Raw genomic sequence first — 18721 nt, forward strand, 5'->3', positions numbered from 1 at the left:
TAACTAAAACAGCAAAAATAAATAATACGTTCAAATATTGAAGTTAAAAAGTTACTAATTAATTCAAATCAAATAAATTAAAAGATCAAATAGTAAAATCAAGATTTTTAAAAGCTAGACAGCCAAACCTAAATGGATGATAGTTGAAAAAAGTTTTATATATTTTTACCAGTGTTTCTGTAGAGAGAATGTTTAAACATTTTAACCTTGAGAGCGAATGTTTGAACGATTTTTGAACACCCAACATATCATGTATTCAATATTTGATAACTAATGTTTTGAGATAAAATTATAATTTTACAAATTCAAAGTGAATTCGACTTTGAAAACACTCTGATGTGATCGATTTTTCATAAGGATATTACATAGGCGTTGGATAGCTCTACTATGATAATAAATTTACAAAGCCACAAAAATTTTAAATGGATCCGCTAAATAATGTAATATCTTCTTAACTATTTATAGATAAAAAGTAACAATTGTAAAAAAAATTTCTATCTAGGATTCAAGTAGTTCTAAAAATCGACAGCATAGAACAAAAAAAAAGTAAAAAAATTGCTCGAGTTAAAACAAACTGAATATTTAACACGCTCTTTTTTTACTGTCGTAAAACACATCTGATGAACTAAATTATGATTTTAAACCTCTGCAATAAGGTTCAGAGTTTGGTGCATGGTACACTTGGTGCATGCAATAATTTCTCCCATTTAGCTTAGTGTTAAAGGATAACCAAATAAAAAAACCATTAAATGTTCTTAAAGGCGCTAACTAATCTTATCCATTGTGTCTCCCATTAGATTAAGGGAGTAATTATATATATTAATTAGTTGATAACTAAAAATAAACAATAGAGAAATACTTTTATGTCTCTTATAATATTATTTTTATGGGATAATTGTCTATATATTTTTCAAAATTTTGAAAATATCTCATTTAACTCTATTTTTTTTTTTCTTTCTAATATACTCCTTATATGCTCCTCTGTTATTCCAAAATATCTCTACAGTAACCATATGTTAAGTTAACTTGGGCTAAACGTAAGTTAAATATCTACCATAGTTAAAAAAATTAAAATACCACTTTTGCCCTTAACTTAAGGACAAATAAGAAATATTGGTGATGATAGAAAGGTATATTTGAAAAGACCAAAAAGCAAAATATTTTTTGTGCCCCTAACTTAAGGGCATATAAGAAAAATCGGTAATGGTAAAAAGGTATATTTGAAAGGACAAAATAGTAATTTCATAGAAATAACAGAGTTCATTAACAGATTTTAAATCTAAGGGTATAATTGAAATATGTTTTTTTTTTTTGAGAGAGATAGGTAGCACACTACCCACTTCGTTTAATTTATTTAGAAATAAACTTAGCTGGAAAATGTGAACCAACTAGGATTCGAACTTGGGTTTCGGGTACCAACCACCAAGTCCTTTGCCACTTGCTCTAGGATATTTTCAATATTAGCCTTCTAAGAGAGGTAAATTAGAAAGTCGGAAACTTTTCAGAAATATATAAACAATTGCCCCTATTTTTATATATTGTATATTATTAATATGCATGTTAACACATATGATCTGAAGTATTTTAATTAGTATACGACCGTATTCTTATCTGTCATATAAATTTATCAACATATTAACGATGTATAAAAATAATATTATAAAAGTATATAGTATTAATACTCTAATTAATAATAGCGAGAACATATATTCCTTCTATTACTATTTTTTATATACTACTTATATGTCAATGTATGTTATACGAAAACGCTATATCTATTTAGTAATACATTAATAATGTTAAGAGTTTTATTTTAAGAATGCAAATTATTTTTCAGTGGATTATGTATATGTCTCCCTTTTATGCGTTATTTTAGGAAGCAAAAAGCATGCATTAATTAACACACCTAATTATTACCTTAATTAGCACGCATGGTTGTACCCAAAGTAGTTATTATATTATTAATTTATAATAGTAGATTATAATGTTAATCAAGGGCTCTAGGGAATAGCAAATGGAAATTGCATGCGAGCTTAAGCCTTGGGGAAAAGGAGATGCTCACTTTTTGTCATTACATGGAAGAGTACTTTTTTGACCACTTTTAGCATCCCTTGTTACTACAATTAAATAAATAGAAAACAAAAAAAAAAATTATAAATAAAAAATGATAATGTATTAACAAAGCTAATTTTAATATTAATAAAAATTATTATTTAATTAACTAAATTTAATCAGATTTATTAAATTTAATGTGATACTAATAAAAAATAGATCTGCTTTTGCCGCTAAATTTTTGTGCCTAAAAGCAAAATTGAGATTGCGAACCTAAAATTTAGATGATTTACTTCTCTAATAAAATCTTACAGGTAATTAATGTTTCACAAGGAATTTATCTCGAGTAACTCTATTGAGTCATAGTGTTTTAGAGATCTAACAAAAGACAATATTATTATTTTTTTAGTTAAAAATAGTTTAAAATGCTATTTATCTATATATTATACAGGATGGTAATGTTTAATTAGTTAGTTGTATTTCTATAAAATAATGTTGATTAGCATAAGGCTTGTCCACAATATGCTCCTATAATTGATACACTAATAAATGTGGGGAAGATAAAGCTAGAATTAGCAATAACACATTTCAAAAAAGTAAAATACTTATCCGTTCTAAGTTCAAAGTCTAATTACTTCACGTTTTCAGTTAAATTTATTTTTCAAAAAATAACGAAATAAATAACATGCTGCCTTTCTCTTTCAAAAAAAATTAAATAAATTAAATTAAATAATTTAAAGTTATATATAAATATATATATCAATAATCTATAAAAATGCACTCTTCTAACAAGAACAATCATGAAAAATCTACAAAAATGCACTGTTCTAACAAGAACAATCATGAAAAAAAAAAAAAATGGTGACTAAGACCCAGAAAAAATAAAAATAGGGAGAAGCTCCAACAACCATTTTTCATACATTAATAAAATAGGAAGCACAATAAATAAAGCGGGTTACATGCTATCTTTTTCTTTAAAAAAAATAAATAAATAATAAAGTGGAAAGCACGTCGATGCGAACGCCGATTTGTGGTACATCAAAATTTTCTGCCCATGAACCTGTACAAAAATAGTACGCATATGCTAATTATTGCACAAATTGACATTATGAGCACAGCTAGCTGTGCAACTCGCTCGTATCCGGCTCGAAATGAGCTTTAAATGGATTATTTGTTTAATAAATGAGCCGAACACGAGTTGAGATCAGTTTGTTTATATAAAAAAATTTAGGCCAATTCAAATATAAAGAGATTTATATTTCACAAATTTTAATTATTAGATTAAAATTTTAATTTTTTTTTTCAATTTTTTACTCGATAGCAAGACTACCGATCTAACTTACTGTCCGTGAGCTAACTCATGTTTGACTCGTTAATAAACAAGTCAAATACGAACTGAATATTGCATTCGTGAGTTAACTCATGTTTGACTCGTTAATAAACAAGTTGAATACGAACTGAGTATTGCAGTTCAAAATTCTAACGAGCCAACTTATGTTTGGCTCGAGCGAACATGAGCCGGCCTAGCTCGCTCGTGTTTGGCTCGTTGACGGCCGTAACTATGAGATGCATAGATGGTAGAGTACCCACAATTTTGCTTGGATTGAAGTTACAAACAAACACATGGTAAAGGTAAAGATTAAAACTACTAAAATATCTCTAAAATTGTGTACATGCATGGAATTGTATATCCATACAACATGTTCCCTCTTTCCTAGTACGTTGGTAGTTAGATATATTTTCAAAAAAAGACACAAATCCTGCCATTCTAACGGCTAACTAACTGCCCAGTGGCCCTCTCCATATTTACATATCACCCACTCACAAAAGATGTAAATCACAATCACACCCTTCAAACTCCGGCAATTCTCACGGAGCTCGGCAACAGATCTCCTCCGTCGTCTATCCGCCTCCGCCCACACCCGCGCCCTTTCACCGACGATAACCGTACGGTGGATCCGTCTTCAAGTTTTAAGTTGTTCTTCAACTTTTGTATGGCGGGAACTAACACTCTGTCTGACCATTCGTCGAACATGTCGGTCGTAGCGCCTCCGGTCAGCCAAATTGTGCCTACTAACGGATCGAGCGCGTCCGTGTCGACCTGTAGAGAGCACGCATTTCCCACGATCGCTGTGAACTTCGCGGTTATTGTATCGGAGATTCTCCGCCTGAGCGGACCGAAGTCGACCGGTTTGAACACGACGGCGTCGTCCACCATATCGATGAAATCAGCAGCGTTCGACGACGTCGAGCAGTTATTGATGGCGAGCCGCCCGTACTCATGCTCGTGGTCCACCGTGAGATCGCTCGAGCTTCGCGAGCCCTCTCTGCCACCGCCGTCGTCGTCAGCATTCACGCCGATCGCCAAATTCAAATCGAGCGAGATGCCTTCCGATCCCTTCCGCGGCTTCACGATTCGATCGCCCTCCTCCGGTAACCACTCGGGCCGGCGTTTTCCGGTTCTTGTCTCTTCGATGAGAGACAACTCTAAGTGCCATGACGAATGCGCCGATTCTAGTATTTTTTCCTCAACGCCCGAGCCCTTGAGATCCCCCGACGAGCAATTCGACATGAGCACGAAGACGGCGCTCCCCAACCCTACCTCCCTGCTGTGGGAGTCCGCGAGTCGGCCCGTTTCGATCGCCCGTTTGATGACCCCCTTTGCTGCAGCATCAGCATGATCGACGTCCTCGAGCACAACCACGCAGAAGGGGTTTCGCCGGAGCGCATCGGCGACGCGATCGATCGGCATCTTACCACGTAGATTTACGTCAGATTCGCCGTCTCTGTCGTCAGTTCTCGCATAACCGATACGAATACTTATAGGCGGCCCACCAAACACTAGCTCCGACAAAGCACACGCCATCCTGCTCTTGCCGACCTCGTCGGGCCCCATGAATAGAAGCCACGTATCGGCTTTCGGCCGTAGGCCGCGGGGTTTACAGTTCCCCGACATGGTTCGGATCACCGCGGCAGCTACGGCCGAGGCCGACTCCCTCTGCCACTCGACCTTCGCTGCCAGTCCCTTATACAGCCTCTTTAGAGAATCGCTTTCCGGCGAAAGGCCTCCGCATCTCTCAAACACGCCGTCCGTCTCCGACGGACCGAGAACAAGATCGGTCTTAACCGAGCTCAAGGACGTGCGCGCGAAACGGTGGAGGCGTTCGCACGTCTCGCGCCACCGGTCTCGCAGCTCCTCGCTCTTCTGCTTCCGCCTAAGCTCCCGATCTCCACTCTGTGGAACTCAAAAGCCTGCATCAGAAGCGAATTCTCGAATACGAAGTGATTAATGATGAGCGAAGAAGAGCAGAAACGAACCTGGAGATGATCAGCGGGAGACGGAACTGCGACGTGCAACCATTTGGGCACGTGTTCGGGATCGGATTGCTCTGCGAAAAGTTTGGAAAAAAAAAAAAAAAAAAAAAAAAAAACAAAGTTATGAAATAAAAAAGAAAATGATAATTCATTAGTAGTGATAATGAAATATATATATATATATATATATATATATATAATACAAAATAGAGACCTGTGGTTGTGGAGAGTAGGGGGAGGCGGGGCGATGGGAAGGGCTTGGAGGTCCCAATCGGCCTCCATCGTCGGATGGTACACCTGGCACCGCAGATACGTGGCGCACGTGGCGGTCCCCAGGAGCCACACGTGTCCGCCGCCGCCGCCGCGGAGCCGCCGCAGCACCGCCGCCACCTCCGCCACGGCGGCGCTAGCCGCCGGGAGCCATGTGGCAGCGACGAGCCACGTCAGATCCCGGAGGTCAACCACCAGAAAAAATTCATAGAATGTACGCGTGTATTATTAGTGAAGTGGAGTAAAAAGTCAATCAATTATCTTTAAAAAGTAATACTGTTAATCCATCATGATTGTAAAAAAGTATTTTTATTGTACTTTTGTTGAAAGAATGGATTTGATTGACTTGTATTGATGACGTAGGTGCAAGGGGTTGACATGTAGGAATCTCCACCCACCCTCCGTTGCTCTCTGTCCCCTCCTCCTCGTCCTCCTCTTCGCGCCTCCGCGCACTCGGATTAGCGCGACAAGGTGGCGAGCCCAGGTGAGGTCCGGCGGCGGGGCGAGGGGAGGGGAGAGGGGGAGGGAGGGGGACGAACGCTTGGAGCGAAGGTGCGAGATGGAGAGGAGGCCTCTTGGCGACGGGGCCGGTGCGATAGCCGACGAAGTCGATGGGGTTGCGGTTTCGGGAGGGCTTGGGCAGGACTGCAGGACATGGCGGAACACCAAGGTCCGTCGGGGGAAGGGGGAGGTGAAGGGGGACTGGGACGCGAGGAGTGGAGGGGCATGTGAGAGAGGGAGGGATGGCTGATGGCCGCCGGGGAGAGAAGAGCTGATGACGCGGCTCAGGAGGGTCGTCGAGACGGCGAGGGCGAGGTGCCAGCTCGACGGCGTGGTGGGCGTGCGCGTGGCGCGCTTGACGCGGCGGCGAGGCGTTGTGGAGAGGGGGTTGGGGTTTGGGTTAGGTTAGGCGTATCAGGGTTGGTGGAGGGGAGGGATAGCGATCGATGGCGCGGAGAGCAGAGGTCGAGGCGCGGCAATGAGGTGGTGGAGGGAATGGTGATGGGAGAGGGAGAGGGAGCAGGACGGCGGCGGAGAGGTCGGAGGGTTAGGGAGAGGAGAGGGCGCGGCGACGTGGAGGGGGTCGTGTGTCGAGTGCCGCACAGCGAGCTCGCTCCGGACGCCGACGCGCACCGCCCGCGCTCCGGGCACTCAGGAATGCGGGAAGCCGCGACGCACTCGCGCCGCGATTTGAAGTTTTATTAGTTTTATGTCTACAAAAACATATTTTATCTCTCTGCTTGACGTACACATTGTATGGGTTTATATGCGTTCATCTCTTTATATTATATTATTATTATATATATATATATATATATATATATATATATATATACAGTTCAGTGTCTCTCCCTCACTCTTCTTCCAAATTCATACTCTACATTTCGGCAGTAAAAAGTGAAATATTATGAAGTAGAGCTACTATGCTATCGAAAAAATAGAAGGTTATGATACTTTCGACTTTTTAATCCTTAAATCAATCTTTTTGATTATTTCTAATTTTTAGATTAATATTATTATCCTGTAAAAATTACTCAACTCTAGAAGAGATCGCAATCATTCCAACCGTACAATTCTTAATCTAAGGGTCAAAAAGTCGGTAGCATCAAATTCTCTATTTTTTATAGCATAGTAGCTCTACACAATATTATGTTATTTTTATTTTCTACATTATTCTATTTTTTTTCAAAAGTATTATTAAATTACTTTTTTTAAAAAAAAATCAATCTTTACTGTATATATCCAACAAATTGCAATAACTAGTTGGAAGAATCTCAATAAAAAAAAATAAAATAAAATAAAAAAAATTGAGAAAGTTGTCGAAGAATGGTCCATGGTTGAGGGTTCTCTATACACTTTTACCCTACAGAACATTTTTTAAGCATCATTGACTAAACCGGCCGTCTCTATAGCAAGTGGCTAAGAATTTAGTGATTGGTACCCGAAATTCCAAGTTCGAATCTTAATTGATTTATATTTCCAGTTAAGTTTATTTCTAAATAAAATAAACAAAGCGGATAACGTGCTATCTATCTCTCTAAAAAAAAGAAAAAAAGAAAAAAAAAAAAGCATCATCAGCTAAAGTTAACGCCCACAAGCCTTTTGGGACGCTTATTAATCTATTCGTCTGATCAATTTTTACTTCATTTTTATTGAAACATAAAGAAACTTATCAATACTTGAATTCTTGGGTGTATAAATGTATTAGAGCGTAAAGAGAGTAAGAGGAGACAAGGGCAAGTAAAATGCATGAGAGCTTGAAGCCTTGATGAATGATGAACATCACATACATGATCATGGGAACTGAGAAAATGCCAAGCATTAAAGATCATACAATAAAAAAGGTTGCAGAAAAAGGATTCATGGGCCCATGCATGATTTTAGGGTAGAGGTGGTGCACTTTCAATTTATCCATCCACCCATGAATTCAAAAAGCTAATAAAAGGGCATTCACAAGAGAACAAGTCATTGTTAAGAAAAAGTTCCTTTTGGACCTCCCTTTACAAAAAGTAGTTGTTGTAGCTGTTGCTATGAAAGGGTGTGTGTGAGAAAGTTAAATTCCATGAGAAAACTCTTTCCTTTCTCCTTGTCCATCTCTACCAAACCCTATCTACACCATCTTTAGTTTAATTATTCCTCTCTCTTTTTCTTTTCTTTTTTTTCCAAACCCTAAAAGCCATGAGTGACCTCACCATTCCAACTCCCACCACCTTTTAGAGATACATACTTTGGAGAGGACCACATCCCTCTCTCATTATCACCCTTCTTGTTGAAGCCTTGAAATAAATTGGCACCCACATGGTACTGATTAAATGAATCAAGTAATGGAAACATGACCATGATCATGTGCATTTGCTGCTAATTAGTAATATGAATAGTGGTGTAAGCATTTCAGAAAAGATTTTTCCTTCTTGTAGGACTTTACAGCATTGTCAATGTAGAACTGAAGTGTCTAAATGATCGTATTGTACGCATCGGCTCTACATGGGGCCATGTCATGCATATTTGATTTCAAATTTCACTATTTTCGTAATCATATGAAAATAAAAATGCAATCACTCGAAAAAAATATCTGGGCTCGAAATTTTTTGATAAGAGAAATTGGACTGAATTTAAATAGGAGAAAATGAATAAAACTAGGGGACCAATGAAACTCAAACTCAAGGCTGCTACACTATAAGGGATCGTTTGGTTAGATGTAATTACAAATACAGTGTAGTTAGAAATACACGTAGTTAGAAATACAGCAGTTACAGCTATATGAATCCTATTTGGTTGAATGTAGTAGAAAGCGTTACAAGTATAAATAATTTGTTTGGTTGCATGCAGTTGAGAGATAATTTTTAAAATTTTATCATTTTATATATATGATGGTGAAATTACCTCTAATGTAAAGAAGAAAAATAATTTTTGTTTAAAAAATATTGAGAAGGTAAGCATATCTTTTATTTAAAGTTACTTTCTCCAACTGCTGTAGTTAGAACTGCGGCCAATTTGGGCGTAGTTCGAACTGCTGTAGTTGAGCCTCCTCCTGCAGTTCCTACTACAGCAGTTAGAGTTAAATACATTAAACCAAATACGAAATTTGTATTTACATGCAGTTGCAACTGCAGTGCAGTTGCAACTGCAGTGCAACCAAACGGCCCCTAAGACTCTTAAAGACCAAATTTTAAATATTTTGAATTCAACATAACTCAACAGGACCAATAGGTTCATGATGGGAAATGGTGTGGCATGTTCATGAAGATTTAAGCAGCATAAAAGAGCCCCCCAATGAGGAAAAGTGGGAGAGGCTTTGAATAGGCCTTATTAAGATAAAAAAGAAAAGAAAGAAAAAGGTTACTTTTAGAATGAGAGTGATTATGCTTTGGAAGCATCTATCAAGAAAGAGTGAGACCATTCATCTTTTTGAGGAGAAAAAGTTTGCATTATCAGAGAAAGTTGTGATAAAAAGTGCTTGTCTAGCCCAACTAGCTAATGAGAAGTGGGATACACTTAAAAAAGAAAAGGAAGAACCAAAAAAAAAAAAAAAGAATAAAGAAAAAGCTGTTCCTTTGCATAAAGGATGATGCTCCCTCTCTTTTAGCTTTGTTTCTTAGGATTCCTTAAAACCTACCAACAAAAGGAAAAGACCTAACACTTGCACAAAAGAGAACTGATTCCAGATGTTATAAAAAAGCTTCCTTTTCAGACTTAAGTTAGACTAGTAGGAATAAATTGAATAGTTGTATAGGCTTTGCTAACATGCTTTATGCTTTATGAATCAATGACCCCACAATTATTCCTATGGTTTACTTACTCTGACATTAAGGTTTAAGGTATAAATTTAGCATTTTATGACAATTTCCAGAAACTTTGATTTGAAATTGGAAACTTCACTTGAGGTAAAATGTCCTTTTGTGTCATATAAAATATTTGTAATTTTTCAATGAAAGGTTAAGAAATTACAGTACATGACTAACTTGCAAGGAATCAATCAAATGTACAAATCAATCTCCAATCTAGGTCTAAATCTTAAGGTGACTGGGCATTTCATTTTGGAAAAGAAAAATAAAATGATATGGCTGCAATAAGTAAAATAATTAACAGTAATTAATCAAATAATTAGGATATGAAATGCCTATCATCATAAATTCATCCTCTGCTACTAATCTGCTACATTATTTGCATGTAAATAAACTCATATACAGAATCAAAAATAAGAGTCCAGGTAATAGATATATACTTTTTTTTTAGGGAAGGTAGCATGCTACCGCTTCATTCATAAAGAAGGTGAATTTAGCATTGGAGAGAAGCAACTAGGCTTCAGGAAAAAAAAAAAAAAAACACTACTACTACTAAACACAGTGGTTCTCCCACAAACAAAGAAGGGAGCGAAGATCTATCAACATCTGTCTCATCGAGAGCCAGATTCAAAATAGATACAAATAAATATGTCAAGTATAATAGATATATACTAATAGATTCAAAATGGATACAAATAAATATGTCACATCCTTGAGCCAACGCAAGCTTCTACCGGACAAAATCAAATTGCTATCAATGGCTTTTTAAGCAGTGTGCTACTCAAAAAGGGAGAAGCTATTGCCTGGATCTGGCCCATTGTGACCACAATTTTAGAGCCCTTAAAATCAATCATAAAGGCCTTAAAAAGTTGAACCAGGTCCAGGCACCAAAGGCTTTATTAATTACTTTTCACTTTTCTTCTTTCAAATTAATAGGCAAGAACCAGCTATATGTAAACCTAAGCATATGCCGGCCTGGATCCGGTTGGGTAAGGAACAGTTAACCCAATAAAAAGCCAAACGCGGTCCGGCCCGGATTATGCTTTGAACTACACAAGGTTGATTATTTTTTTCTTTTTTTCTTTTTTTTTCCTCTTTTGCTAATTGCTACACATTATGAAAGGCCAATGGATGCATGCAGATGCCATTATTTTATCTAAGCCAAGCATTGCTTACAACTTATTCAGTTAAACATTTCCATACGAAATGGTTAAATAAAAAGTAAGAATTGTCTACAAACAATTCAAGATAATTATGAAGGAATGCGGACCTTATTCCAAACTCGCAGTTTCAGAGAGCTAGCATTTCAATAATTGCTTATGATACGGGATATTGAAGAGTAGGTTCCCATGGCCCCGCTGACGATGCCCAGTGCAGCAATTATGATGCTCAAGGTGATCTGGAACGCATCGAAAAGATGATTATTAGCAGCATGGTTCCAAATAATCGCATTATTTCATACTGCATAATCTTATTACGAACAGAAATGTAAAACTCTAGTTGACCGAACCATTGCATGTCTCATTACCTGCAAATAGACTATTAGAATGAAAAGTTCGTAAATGAATAAGGAAAGTTTCATCACATTGTTCTTTCGAAATATAAAATAACCGACATACGCATCTAAATTTTTTTTCTAGTTGTCCCTACAATGAATGGAAATATTGGAGGAGTTCTAAACAAAAATATCAAGTTCAAGCGAACCTGCAAAGATGTTGCTTTGGATCTCGCTATCTTCAAAAAGCAGAGAGCCGGCATTATGATGGCCTGGAAGGAAATTAAAATTCTCAAAGTTTCAAAATGATTGCATTTGACAACATTTACATATCTTTTAATCCTAAATAAATAAAGCTTTCTATGTTTGACTATGTACATTCTGGATTCTAAGGGAGAAAAGGCCACGACTCCTATTTTGCAAGGTATCATTTTCATTAGGGATCAATGCTAACAAACTCGTAAGATGAAAGAGAAAGCACTAGCATGGATGAACAAGAAAATCCTAGAATCTTACATTTTTCACGAGAAAATCATATTAGAAGCCATTTGATGCACACAAAAGTTTAATTTGGTGATTTTATATAGTTACTCACTCTTAATACATTTGAATTTACCAGTGATGCAACAGAAATAGTATACTGGGCAGGCACAATCCAGAAGAATAGATTGATCTAACTGAGCCAGATTCCTCTAATAATTGATATCGAGTTCTCTTTCACAAGTTTGAAAATAACGTTGGTGTAGATATCATTCAAACAATGCCCAAAGGACGTTATATCTTTTGCATGAACTCCCTTCCAAGCACTAAGAAATAAGAAAACTAATATCTATTGATTATATGTGATTTATTAAGTTAAAATGCTGACCTTAAGGCATTAGACATATAAAAACACATAAGAATCAGTTACACTAGAGGAGACTCAGATCCAATTGACAAAATAGAGCTTGGAATTAAAATGATACAATTTATTGTTATAAAGAACTAATTGATTAACGATAGTTGGTATAAAAGACTAACGTACCACAAGTATACTTAAGAGAGAGCCAATCAAAGCCATCAACAAACCTGCAAAAAGCATGCAATGACTGATCACAAATCAGCAGGTTAGATATTTAATTTAATGGACAGCATGATGGAGAACAGCAAGAACAATAACATAAATTGGCCTTGGCAATCCAGTAAACGACAAAGAATGCGCCATAAAATCTGGAAAACCTTTGAAATCCCTAAGAACGTTCAGGTACTTAATATTTTTATGTTAGTACTATGAGCACCTATTTCTATTTTATATGAAATATAAGCGTGTTCATGCTATAAAATGATATTTCATATGCTCATAAATTATAAATCAGATCTTTGCATAAGAAAGCTTAGTGCCCACCGAAAAAGGGTAGAAGAAAAGCAATGCACACAGTTGATACGACGAGAGCAGTTCTCAGCAAGAGAGTGCACCATATTTCATTGGACAATCTCACCGGAAGAAGCTCCTCTAAACTTCTGGCCAATGGATTCAGCAACAAAGCATATCTATTTCTCATTAAGGATACAGTAGATGTACAAATCAATAGGACTATTTCAAGGACACAAAATAGAGCTTAGCGTCAAACACTTAATTTTCAAAAGTTTGATGTCAAAGGATACTTGGTGAAAGGATTGATCACCTGACAAAAGGGTAGAATGATGGTAAATCAGCAAATAGTTGAGGAAAAAATAGTATTTATAAATATTAATGCTTATGTTGAAAAATTGATATTTACCGTTGTCCATATTGCAACTTTTGAAGCAACGGAATTCTTTGGCAAATTCAATGTTATTTGAGAAAGAGTATCTTCGCCAAACATGAGAAATCCAATAGTTGCAAAAGAGCCATATATTGCTGTGCATAGAGCAAAACTATTTCCAACAGAGGGGTAAGAACAAATTGTCAGAAATCAACAGCAAGCAGCAACATCGTAAAACAACTCCATTGTAATTTCTGTAATGTATCCTACCATATGAATAATGCCTTCTTGAATTTTGTACGATCTGACATCGATTGGTAAATATTTGGAAAAACTGAATGCCCAGAGTAGCAAAAGCCATATACACCGATAGCAAAAGGAAAACCACTCCAATCAACTGCTTTTCCAGTCTGATGAAACCCTACTCCATCCACAGTCCCAACGAAAAAAACAGAAAGGAAAACCAATAGAGTGGTGATCACACCACCAGCTGCAGAAGATATGAGGTTAAGAAAAAGTACTTGTCACCTTCCAAAATAAAATCAGAGCAGAAATCTACTGACCCAGACCCGCCACTCCTCTCCCCAAGCCTTTCAAATTATAGGTAAATTTGAAACAACCAAACAGGTTCCTGAACTTCTATTTTGTTTTGAACCGCTGACTAACATCATCTCATTTCTTTTTAAAATATTCCATCAAGTTTTGACAGGCCTTAGCTTATTTCCATCAAGAAAATGTTGTAAAATTTTCCATCAGTTGCAGAAACCATTAAGTTCTAGTGTAATTTTTTGAAATTAGGCAACATGTAATTGAAGGATTGAGATCCAATGAGTAAAATTCATAAATTTGTATCCAGATGGCCTACAGTTGAGGGGATAGCCATATATTTTTGTTTAACATCATTGTATCAGTATTGGACCTCCATAAAACGATAGCCAAGTATACCTGAAAGATAAGAAATGACTCTAAGATCTCGGAGCCATACAGTTGGTAAAACAATCAGCGCAGTCAATATTCCAAAGAAGTGAAGGGAATCAAGATGAATCCCAGCCCAATTAAATGAAGTCCCCGGAAAGAGCCTCGTAAGATTATCTCCTTCCAAAATAATAAACTCCACACAGTATGACTGCACACGACAAAGAAAAGAATTATCACAAATTTGAAAAGAATTCACTGGAATGAAAGAGCAAGAAGCCACGAAATTACTTCCTGAAGCTTAGAAGGCTTCACTTACATAAAGTTCTGTGTACAATATAACCTGCACAACAAATACAAAAGCATCAGAGATTGTTTTGGTAGTATCTTTTATCAAGTTGGGTAAGAATTCATATTTCGTCCTATGTTTTCTCCCATGTACTATCTTTGTTTGAATGCTTAAACAGTCAAACATACAGAGATAAATAGCCGTCCAAAACTCCCAAATGCAGCTTCTCCAATATCAGGATAGCTTGAAATGCCATCCTTGCTCTCGAAACAGTACTTCAAGAGAATCCCAGTATAACAGCAAACACCTGCGAAAAGAGCTAGGAGAGCCAAACCAGACCAACCAGCCTCCTTAATTGTAAATGGAATGGAAAGAATGCCGACGCCAGCCAATACATTGACCCCTGTACCATAACAACAAGAGATGAAAATTAATGCATCTCGAAATTAATACAAGCATTACTATGTCTTTGTTATCACACTGATGATTCGGCAGGAAAAAGAAATATATATATATATATATATATACACCATTAAAGACGGTCTGTGTAACACTGCACCCATGGCCGATGTATCCTTCTCCGGTATATTGTACATGGAAGGAGATTGACTCATCCACCACAGAGTTGAGAGCTTTCTTCAAGTTCTTATCTGATTCTTGCTTCTCCAATAGGTGATCAGAGAAAGAAGGCAGCTTAGCATCAGAGCCTAGTCCGCTATAAGACCGAAGATCAAAGCTCGAGTATCTAATACTAGGAGAACGTCTGAGATACCCAAAGCTTGGAGATGCTGTGATTGAATAAGAATCAATTGTTTCTCTGTCACAAATAAAGGGTATTATGTCACGATAAAGTCTTACACGATACCCAGAACAAAGCATACCAGACGAATATATGAGAATACTGATCTACAGACTATAGTTGATAAGCTGAATATAGAGAACAAAATGCACAGAAAGAGGCATCCAATTAAGTACAGTTTTCGTTCAATTCACAAATTATTTCCACAAAAGTAGACATTTTTGCTAGGAACAGGGTGTGGGTTTTAAAGACAACAAGGCCTCAGTTAAGACCAAGATTACTGGGGCTTACTAGGAAAGGCCTTCTCGCAATTAAACACTCAAAAAATGGTCTAGGTTGATCCGGTTAACCTCTTTAATCCAATTTTATCAAAAGAGACCGTGGAGTAGAGCTAGCTCCATTTTCTAAACTTATTCTCCTATATATATTACATGTATTATTGTTCTGTCTAAGAAAAAAATATATTTTCTTGTCACACCAACCAAAATTATGTTATTGTTGTTCAACAGAGTGCTGTTCAAGTTGTACTGTTAGGAGAAGCAATAAATTGATTCCTCAAGCAGCTTCTCTTTGCAGCAAAATCAGAAACTCCAGATTGGATATCATGCTTTTGAGCCTCAAAATCACATTTCTGCTTCCCGCCTGAGCAAAAGCTCCAGTCTTGTTTGTTTGTTTGCAAAATGCTCTATTAAGATGACTACACCCAAAAGCAGAAGCAGAAGTAAAAGTAAGACCAAACGAGCCCTAGACCTATAGAACAAACAAGTTTCTCAACAGGAAGAAAACTCCTAGTAAAGCAACCCCCGAAATAATCTTTTTTTTAAAAAAAAAAACTGTCTTAATACAATTGAGTTTGACCATTTCTTCCAAAACAAAAAGAAAAACAACTCCAAACGCTTCCTCGAGTTATTATTAGGCCTCCATGACAAAGTTCACACCTTTCATTATCATTCTCCCCAAACACAAAACCAAATTGATTAAACAATAACAGGTCCCAAACAGTTTAACTCCCACCCATACAACACTTCACCAGATACCACAAAGCATTTATAGGATTAAGTAAAAATGTATATAACTTACCTGAACTACGGACAATTTCAACTATACTTTGGACTTTAAAATTTAAACTAATTATTTACTTTAATAAATTTTAAAATCAAAGTGTCTGTTAAGCAACTCAAATCGAGTCAAAATTTTGAAAGATCGAATAGCCGACTCAAAATGGTCCATAGTTTAGGAAAACTCTCTACGTTTTCACCACAGGATTGTAACAACAACAATAACAACAAGAACAACGTAATTGAAGAGGAGAAATGGATACAGGACCCGCCATTGTCGCGGAGCTCCACACTCACCTATAGCTCTGGGGCCATTGGCGAGATTGGAACTGAGACGAGGGCTCCTTCTCCTCCTCCTCCTCCTCCTCCCCATCGCTCCCTCCTCCGCCCTCGTACTTGTCCTCCTCTATGTCCCGGTCGCTCCCGCCCTCCATGAACACCTCCTCCGCGTCCCTGTCCCTCTCCTTCCCCGCCATCCTCTGTACCCCAACCGTGAACCCTAAACCCTAGTTCTCAGATGGAAGAAGCAAAGCGCGGAAATCGCCGATCAAATTGTGCGATTTCGCGGGAGGGGTAGAGAACGAAAGACAAAAAAGGGATAATACGTTCGCGAAGGGTGTAGCAAGGTTTTCGAAACGGTTTATATGTGGCCAAAAAGAATCTGTACACTGATTGGTGCAAGGGAATCCTCGCCGTTGAGCAGCAGAAAATTACAAATATAGAGAGTCCCGTTACTATCTGCGTTGGTTTAGGCATAAGTAAAAATTACTTATTTATTTTTACTCATTTTAGGTGTAAGTTAAAATTACTTATTTCAGAAATAGATATAAGTTCAGATATAGTTAAGAACTAGGCCAATTTTATATTTGGATGAAAATTGGATTGTTCTGAAAAATAAAATAAATAGTGTTTGAATGGTTAGATTGGAACAGAGGGAATAATAGTTATAATTTTAAATTAAAATTATTTTATCTAATTAATTAACATCAAAATATTACTTAAAAATAATAAATTAATGATAAGTTAGTTAATTATAAATTAATAAATTAATTAATAATTAATTAATTATAAATAAATAAATAAAGTAATTATTTAATAATTATAAATAATTATAATTTAATTAGTAATTATAAGTAATAAATTAATAAATTATTTTATTATTTAAGCAATAAATAATTATTTAAATATATTAATTAAATTAATTAATTATTTAATATCATAATTAAAATTATTTTAATACTTTAATTAATCTTATTCTCACATGAGAATAACCTTGTTTCATGGAAAAGATAGAACAGTAGTTCCAACCTTATATCGGCTTATTCCAGAAATTCGAAAATTACTGTTCTCAAGTACCGAACGCAGTATTTGGGAACAAAGGGGGGAACAAGTGGTATAGATCATATTCAACAGTGCCGATCGTCAATTTGGAGGCTCTATCATCGAAAACAAATGGGTGACAACAGAGTCCGTTTGCTCCCGATAGCATTTCAGCTCAACTATATATATATATATATATATATATATATATATATATAAAAACTGGTATACTATCGGTAGCACGGAGGCCTCCGTGCTACCAAGTTGTTTTCAATGATGTAGCTTTCAAATCGACGATCTGTTTCCTTAAATTTGATCAACACTATTAAAAGTATTTGGAAACTAAATTTTATAATTTTTCGGCATCATATACCTATCAAACAAGTAATCTAAAAATAAACAACTGAAAATAAAAATCTCATAAAAGATGATGATAAAAGACATGTATTTAAGATCAGACGTACTGATCTTACTCTAAATAGTTGATATCTGTCGTTTTCAAGTTTAACGGTGTAGAAGTATTCAAATCAGATAAAATTTTGATACAAAATTCGTTATACTATCTACAATAAAATCAATATTTCTGATCGAAAATTTTAATGCTATATCACCACTTTTTATTGAATTTTTATTTTCAGCCGTTAAAAATTATTGATTTTGAATTATTTCGATTGCTAGGTAAATGATATTGAAAAATCACAAAAATTATTCTCTAGAAAGTTTAAATACCCTAGATCAAGTCTAACAGAACCGATCGTTAATTCGAAAATTCTATCATCGAAAACGACTCAGGAGCACGGAGGCCTCCATGCTCCTGAGAGCACAGCAGCCCTACTATATATATATATATATATATATATATATAGAGAGAGAGAGAGAGAGAGAGAGAGAGAGAGAGAGAGGATTAAACCTATATATTAGGATTAATTTCATACAAGACCTTGCAAATATAGTGATTATAAATATATTCCTACAAAGTTTAACTTTCAAATATTATTCTTACAAATATTTCGATATTTTCAAATATATTTCTACTGTTAAGATCCGTTAAAAAAAATGCGATATGCTGAACCTTAACAAATTGACAAGGTTACAATATAAATTTATGTTTAATTGAGTTGAAAATATTTTGCGCAAAATAGACCTAAAAACAGACTTTAAAATTTAAAATTTAAGTTATAGAGGACTAAAGTTGAAT

The 18721-nt window shown here is 36.2% G+C and overlaps 2 protein-coding genes across 4 annotated transcripts; both read right to left on the bottom strand.

Annotated features, from left to right (window-relative positions):
• LOC109706857 (protein SMAX1-like) lies at nucleotides 3680-5454 on the bottom strand (the record flags this gene model as incomplete). Its single annotated transcript, XM_020227868.1, has 2 exons — nucleotides 3680-5287; nucleotides 5371-5454. Coding segments are annotated over 2 exons (1467 nt in total), but the record flags the coding sequence as incomplete, so codon positions are not given.
• On the bottom strand, nucleotides 11041-16820 carry LOC109706882 (vacuolar amino acid transporter 1). Of its 3 annotated transcripts, none has more exons than XM_020227899.1 (12): nucleotides 16501-16820; nucleotides 14877-15163; nucleotides 14535-14749; nucleotides 14377-14400; nucleotides 14088-14268; nucleotides 13413-13563; nucleotides 13179-13314; nucleotides 13063-13082; nucleotides 12803-12948; nucleotides 12443-12486; nucleotides 11628-11690; nucleotides 11041-11322 (listed from the first exon to the last, which is right to left on the bottom strand). In XM_020227899.1, the coding sequence occupies exons 1-12, from the start codon at nucleotides 16677-16679 to the stop codon at nucleotides 11230-11232; spliced, it is 1539 nt and encodes a 512-aa protein (XP_020083488.1). In that variant the 5' UTR covers nucleotides 16680-16820; the 3' UTR covers nucleotides 11041-11229. The 3 variants fall into 3 exon arrangements, with proteins under 3 accessions (XP_020083488.1, XP_020083487.1, XP_020083486.1); XM_020227898.1 differs by having other exon boundaries at nucleotides 12874-12948; nucleotides 13413-13632; XM_020227897.1 differs by having other exon boundaries at nucleotides 13413-13632; nucleotides 16501-16819.

Source organism: Ananas comosus, linkage group 2 (assembly GCF_001540865.1).
Source record: "Ananas comosus cultivar F153 linkage group 2, ASM154086v1, whole genome shotgun sequence".
NCBI classification, from domain to species: Eukaryota; Viridiplantae; Streptophyta; class Magnoliopsida; order Poales; family Bromeliaceae; genus Ananas; species Ananas comosus.